The 7500-nt window shown below is 42.4% G+C and overlaps 1 protein-coding gene across 2 annotated transcripts in view; it reads right to left on the reverse strand.

Annotated features, from left to right (window-relative positions):
• The window catches only part of LOC138038460 (coiled-coil domain-containing protein 171-like), a 43202-nt gene that overhangs the window by 8367 nt on the left and 27335 nt on the right, over positions 1–7500 (reverse strand). For both annotated transcript variants that reach the window (XM_068884329.1, XM_068884327.1), the window contains exons 21-25: positions 7343–7500; positions 6555–6799; positions 3028–3243; positions 2090–2281; positions 27–172 (exon numbers count right to left, since the gene is read on the reverse strand). The exon at positions 7343–7500 is cut by the window's right edge. In XM_068884329.1, coding sequence (XP_068740430.1) covers positions 27–172; positions 2090–2281; positions 3028–3243; positions 6555–6799; positions 7343–7500 — 957 coding nt within the window. The remainder of the gene's footprint in view (positions 1–26; positions 173–2089; positions 2282–3027; positions 3244–6554; positions 6800–7342) is intronic.

The raw sequence follows: 7500 nt of genomic DNA on the forward strand, positions 1-7500 counted from the left end.
TTCAGTTAAATGTCCAGTCCACTAACCTAGCCGCAGCTGTCAGAGTTTTCTCCGCATCGCCCAGTCGGTCCACCAAAGAGTTCTTCTCGCTTTCCATGTAGCTCATCTGTTTTGATACTTGACGGATCGCATGTTCTTTACGACGCAACTCCATCTTAGCCTCACTGAGACCCTGCACACAAAAAGAGGTGACTCCTCAATCGTAATCGCTGGTACATGGATGATAGAGAGGTGTAATGGATGCGTGAGAAGGATACGATACAAGTTGCTTGGCAACGAGCGAAAGCTAGACAAGTGAAAAGTCAGTGTTTTAGGCCCCGTTCAGACTAGGTGACCGTTCCCGGTTCTCGGGAACTGGCACTAGTCTGAAAATAGCTTTTTGTTAGTGCAGGGGCAAACATTTGAACACCGCGCCCAGACACGGGGACTACGGAGTTTAAGATCTACGACGCGACGGTAACGAAACAGTCATTTAAAATTACAAGTTCGGGCTTATTAATCATTTCGTCATTATTTTGGTTTGTCTGAATAAAAACTAGGGCAACTTTCCAGGAACTGAATTAGGAGCTGTGGTGTTAAAGCTACGATAGAAAATTCAAATTCGCTGCGTTGTGTTCACGTTCTCCGTAAAACTTGAGAATTGGTCATTTCACGTCGCAGAGTTGCCAAAAACGTGGAAGAAATGTACAAAAATGAAAAATACGTGGAGAGCGCGCGAAGCTATTGTTTTTGCTCATTAAACATGCACAATTTGTGACGTTTTCGTTGCAGTCGCGTCTTAGATTTTAAACTCCCCACTAACTCAAAGGGTAGACTTGGGCACCGTTTCCTGGAACGGGAATTTGTCTGAACACGCTGTTGTCAGTTTCCCGCTTTTTCCCATTCTTCCCTGCGATGCAATCACGATAACGGCGGCCGGTGCAAAGTGGACGAAGGAAGAAATCACTGCGTTGTTAAAACTAGGTTGTCTGAACAACGTCCATTTTAGTGCCCAGGTATGGTGCCACGGAACGGGCCCATAGTCTGAACGGGGGCCTTAGGCAGGACTCGAATCTACGACTTCCGTTACACCGGTCGGATTCTCTCCCATTGAGCTGCTAAAGCTTCCTCGAATCCTTCTCCTAGGTTCGAATTCTGCCTAGGACCCTGATTTTTCAATTGTCCCTACGCCCGTTGCCAAAGGAAATTAGGGAGCTTAAGCAACAACAACGGCGACGGCAACGAGAACGTCAGAAATTTGCATATTTAGTGGGTAAAAACAATAGCTTTGCACGCCCTGCACGTGCGTTTTTCACTTTTGTCCATTTCATTGCCGTCGTCAGCAAAACAACAACGTGAAATAGCCAAGTTTTTGGTTTTATGAAGAACGTCAGCACTTAGGGATAAAGTTTCATTTTCTCTCCTAAAATGGAGTGCCGTTCCGACTGGTGTCATTTTTTCGTAATAACCACACCCTTGTCATATTACAATCGTTGAAATTGTCACGAAGCGATTAAAATAACGCAAATTTATATTTTGAGATGACGTTCTCGTTGAGGTCGCCGTTGTCGTTGCTTAAGCTCCCTATTGAAACGCATATGGGAACGACGTCGATTTTCTTTGACAGAGTTTTTTTTTTCAGAAGTTTAGTCATATCGGCGGCTTATTACTACCTTAAGTGATTAGAGTGTAATGTGAAGTGCTAGTTTTGTACCCCATATGAACCATGTGAGTGTTAGCCCTACTAATGGAAATGGGCCCACACAAGGACAGAAAAAAACTCTGACCAGCGTGGGAATTGAACCCACGACCTTCGGGTTAGATCACCGCTGCTCTACCGACTGAGCTACAAGGTCAGACGGGAGCAGGCCGTGGGAACTGAAGATGTTAAAGTCACGGCAATGAAGATGTACAAGTACAAGGAAGGGTTACGTTTCTGCAAATGTTGGCCGTGTAGCACTTATGTTTGAACAGACTTAAGTGATTAGAGTGTAATGTGAAGTGCTAAGTTTTTACCCCATATGAACTATGTGAGCGTAAGCCCTACTAATGGAAATGGGCCCACACAAGGACAGAGAAAAACTCTGACCAGGGTGGGAATTATTACCACCTTGACAGCTTCTGCAAGGGTAACATCCTTCTCCTCTCCCTGATTGGCATGAAGTTCCAGGCGCTCGCCCATCTCTTGCATTTGCGCAGTCTGCTCATGAAGTAGGGCCTGGGCCTGCTGTTCTCGTTTCAAGGCGTTGTCCAGCTCGTCGCAAACGTTTTCAAAACGACTGATAGGCACCATGGAGAGCATCTGTAAAGAAAATGACAAATATCCGTCATAGTTTTAGTTCAAAGCAAGGACAAAGTTAATCAAGCAGTGCCTCAGATCACCGTGACCTATAACATTTCTAACAACCGAAGAACACAACAAATGAACAAGGACGAGCGGTCCACATTAAAAAGTATAGCATTACTTTTTTGGTTTCCATTAATGAAAGAAACATTTTTGAGTCTTCATTGGTTAAGGTCACGTATGCGTTTTTAGCGTGGTAAAACGCGTTAACTAAATACACAAAGTTTATATATACGTGCAATAGACCATAGCAAGTCTTCCGGTGCCAACGCGACATACCAGAGATGCTTTAACTATAGTTAACTGTGAACTTGCCTTTAGCATAGTAGGAAAAACCTCAGCGTGACCTCAACCATTGTGATGCTGAAACTGCGTGACACAGTTCGCTTTATAGTCCCGTGAAAACGGACGCAACAACTCCCAACATCGTCGGGAGTTGTTGGTTCTGCAGATATTTGATGGTGCCTGGCAACAACTCCCAACAACATAAGGACGTGCAGTGACTCATGGGAAGGATCCAACATTGCGCTACGCTTCGGGGATCACGAAACAAAAGAAATGTTGGGAGTTGTTAGCTGAAAAGTTTGACCAGTTTCAAACGTCGTGCAACACGCAACAAGGTGTGCAAACGGAAGTTGCGTCCGTTTTCAAGGGGCTTATGACGTTTATCAAATTGAGCCAAATTCTGAACACCCATAACCAACCTCTTCTTTCATCTCCTGAATTCTCTCCTCCAGACCTCGTGCTGCGTCTTTTGTTTCACGGTACTGTGACTCGGCAGAAGCCTGGGCACTTATGAATTCAGCCGCCTCTTGCTTGTTCTTTGAGATCTCGAGGCGAAGTGATCTTCTGTCCACTTCAGCTGCGTGAAGCCGCTGAGTGAAACTTAAGATGTGCCCTTGGAGAGCGCTGATCGTTCGCTAGGGAAATAATGAGAAGTAATCATAAAACAAGTGAAAAGAAGTTTGTTCTTTGAGAGCTGAAGGCGCCACTTATTTTCAGAAACGCACGTATTTAGGTGTACACCCAAATTTGATATCCATCCCGAGGCAAGTCCTAGCATTTGCTACTTTTTCTTGCCATAAGTTAAGTGCTTTGGTGAGGGTAATAAACAATTATTCTACGAGGGCGCGCTGGATATGAAGTAATGATAACCAACTCGGCGCTACTCGCCTCGCTGGTTATAATCATTTTATATCCAGTAAGCCCGAGTAGAATAATTGTTTTATTAACATCTCCAGGATCAACAACTCTTCCTTTTATTGTCGACTAAAGCATCGATTTCTGCCTCGGTCAATTCCGGTCCAAAACGGCTTTTGTCGGCCATTTTTTCTCAGAGCTGCAAAAATGTTTTCAGCTCGCTTTATTGCTGACGCATTCCTTGACCTTATTAGGTACACCAGGTATATGAACTGACAGCCTCTGTCCGGCGAGCCAATGAAAATGCTGGAAATCAATACAGCCAATAAAATATAGTGTTCAACAAGAGCTACGACCCTACCCCCTTAAGACGCTTTTCGAGGAGATTAGTCATTACGGTGAAAAATAATTATAGTTACTATCAGCCAACTGGTGGACTAATGCAAATCCTGCAAAATTTTGATTGGCAACGCTACTAGAGGACTATTATTAATAGTCCTCGAGTAGCGAGAAGCGTAACGCTTTCTTTCGTTTTATTCCCAAATAAAATTTTCTTTAACTTGCATTTGCTAACTTTATTATTGCCTTTTCTGTCCGACTAGTTGGGTGATACTAATTAGCAATTAGACGCGTAGCCCTCAAGGGCCACGGGTCAATAGCCCATTTGGCTTCGTCTCATGGCCCACTGACCCGTAGCCCTTGCGGGCTACGGGTCCTATTGTTAACGAGATGCTTCTGTGAAGCATACACTGGGTTGCCTGTGGTATATGTTACAGAAAATCAGAAGGCACTGAATTGTGTGGCATTGAACTACGGCATTCCAGTCTCTGAAGAATAACAAATAAAAGAGAAGCGAGAAACATTGGCTTCTGGGCTGACGTGTTGATAATTTTCAAGTTCCCTCACAACTTGTTTTCACCACAAGTTTAAGCGTGCCCTCTGAGCATGTGACAGCTACAATAGTTCGCTGAAGTTTAGCCCTGTTCGGCGGGGTTAGTTTCTGGATGGGAGATCAAAAACAATATACCCCTCAAAACAGAAGCATTGGACCGAAAATTCTATTTTAACGCTAACAAATGCGGACCAAGCAAGGAACTGGTTTTGTTAGCTCCCAAATATTGATGCAAAAGTAAATAAATAGTGGTACAAAGTTTTTGGGAAGAGCAGAAGTTTTCTGGACGGTCGATCGAGAATTAAATATTTTGCCATCAGCAACAACATTTATGACACGAAAACAACATTAATTTTTAACCCCGAATATAAAAAGTTACGATCACCGACAAACATTCTGGGAGATTTTTGCTATTCTACTTTCGGCTGCACAAGTAAAAGCGCAAAATCGAAAGTTACATCGGATTCAGAGGGCGCCGTGATGAAGTTACCGCGGTGTGTTTACTCGCGAAACATCATTTGACACAGATACCGGGTTTTTGTTTTTGTAAGTGTTAAAAAGTTTGACAAGAAATGTGCGAATTCAACACAAAGATCACAATCGCCCAATTCTTCAGGTTGACAGTCAAAACTTTACTCTCCAAGACGAGGTTATTTATCGCCAGGGGATAGCAGCTACTTTATTATTCATCAGTGTCAGGTTTTTTTGCCGGTTTTGGGGGTCATTTTGTTGAAACTCAAGCAAGCTTCCAACAGACCTGTTTATTTTCGTTACACTATACCAAAAACATGCTCCCATATCACATTTCATTTGCACGTATGCAAATTTGTTAAGCTCGAAAATTACACAACATGATATTAAAGTTCACAAAGGCTGGAAATATCTCGGCAAAATCCTTTTCCAGCGAAAAATTAATCGAAACAAACAACATATTTACTATTAGAGGCAAAAATACCTTCCTATTTCATTTGCGTGCGTGCAAACAAGAGATGCAATCAAATACATTTTTGACAGTTCACATCAAAACCCTTTTCGACTCGGAACGCTGACCGTAAATAATGAAGCACAAAAGCGACAACAACTTTCATTCAAATAATTCTTCACTGTCACATTTCCAAATATTTTACACCTTTGCAGAGTTGAGTACAAAATACAGGTAAATGTAAATTGTCAGACAACTAAGATGCGACTTGAGTAAACACTGTGATGCATTCTTGTAGGCGTTCGATTCCTTCAATGTTAATTTGTTAAATCATAGTTAGTAACTATGGTTAAATCCATAAAAAAATTGCTATTTGATTTCCGTGTTTTATATAATACCAAGTTAGTAAAATATTAGAAACAAAGCTCACTTGATATCCAAAGGCGAAAAATGAAATTGTTGTCGAAGACCATTACTCGTCTCTTAAAATCCAGATATTTATTTTTCAGCGCTGTCTTGCTCATCCAATTGACGATCCATTCTTGAGCTCCATGAGGGTATATTTTGTTTAAAGATCCACTAAAACGCCAATCACGTCAATGACTTATCAGTGAAATTTCCAATTAATATTGTTATACCGAAAGACTGTGCAGAGTTGAGAACAGGTAAATACAAATCTGACAAATAGCGAGACAACTGAGATAACAGATCCACTATATGGATTCCTTCTCGGTCTTTGTTGAACCCATACTGAGTTACCAGAGAACTGTTCATTTGGTTTGAGTGTTGTACAAAACACCACACTTGGCAAAATTTTAGGAAGGCAGCTCACTTTGATTACGGCTCGACGGGCGACAGATTGTTGTCGAAGTCCTTTACTCGTCGCTTCTAACATTCGACCGCCTTTCTTGTTCAGTATCCAATTCGCTTGCATTATTGAACTTCATAAGGGTATATTTTGTTCAAAGATCCACTAAATCGCCATTCGCGTTACATGACTTTCGACGCCATTGCCGGTTAAGTTAATCGTTCTACTGTGTCCACCAGAGAAATCTACGCATTGCCCACTACCCTCTCGATCCTAAGAAAATACGCGTAGAAGGCTCTATGCACAAAGACACCACTTAGCAGGGGAGTGACAGGCAAGACTTTTACCGACACGGAAAAAAAGGAAAAAAAAAAGAAAACGAAAAATAAAAAAAACGACGTAATTAAAGACAGATTCCGACTGGGTTTGCGGTAACCCAGTAATTAGGCACAGCTTTAGAGCGTCCCACCTGAGAAGAGATGTAGGTTAATCCAGCCCCTGGTCCTTTGGCAAGCCACTTTTGGAGGCCTAACTCTAACATTCCAACCAGCTCTCCTCTGGAACCCGAGTATCGCTCGTGCCATGCCTCTTCTCCTTGCTCGCAACGGGAGAACTCCGTTTGGAGACCGGAGATAATTTTGCTGTATGCACTTCTGGCTGCAGCGATGAGATGGTTTGCGGGGGTTGTTGGACTAGCAGCTCTGCTCGACCAATCTGCAAGAAGAAATCCTGAATAAAAACAAACCGTTTGAACATTTGCTTGTTTTCTCGCGTTTTCAGAACGCGCGATATATTATACTAATACCTCGACAATTTACGGCCAGTGAAGTGGGAAACCCTAAAGAGATACTTTTCTCCGGTGATGCTTATTTTCCATAGTGTATTTTAGAAGATGGTATATGTAAACCTCGGAAGTTTAGGGTGCGTTCGATTGACCGTAATCCGGAATAGGAATAAAAGGAATATAAGTTAGAAATCCTTCGCTTTTACTTAGATTCACATTAAAATTGTCAAACACCTGCTAAAATGATATTCTTAACATAAATTTATTATCCTTGTTGCTTCAAAACGCCAGACATACCGTTTTAAATCATCACTCCACGTATTCTTATTCCAGAATAGGGTCAATCGAACGCACCCTTAATGTGCGAGCATTCGCACAGAAATGTTCGTCACGCACATTCACGCAAGGACGGTAATGCATTGTTCTTTGGAAAGCCATTTGCTTTACAAAACTCTCTAATGTTTTTTATTAACCTCTATCTCCTTTTTCAGACTCTTCATCCCTGGCCTCGCTCATTTTTCTCAGTGCTGACTGCAATTCAACCACTGCACCGGTAAAGAGACTTTGTAACTGCAAACTCGTGAACCACGCCTGCGCTGACGTCACGCGGACGCTTGGGCGCGACGTGTCT

Source organism: Montipora capricornis, chromosome 2 (genome assembly GCF_036669925.1).
Source record: "Montipora capricornis isolate CH-2021 chromosome 2, ASM3666992v2, whole genome shotgun sequence".
Taxonomy (NCBI): domain Eukaryota; kingdom Metazoa; phylum Cnidaria; class Anthozoa; order Scleractinia; family Acroporidae; genus Montipora; species Montipora capricornis.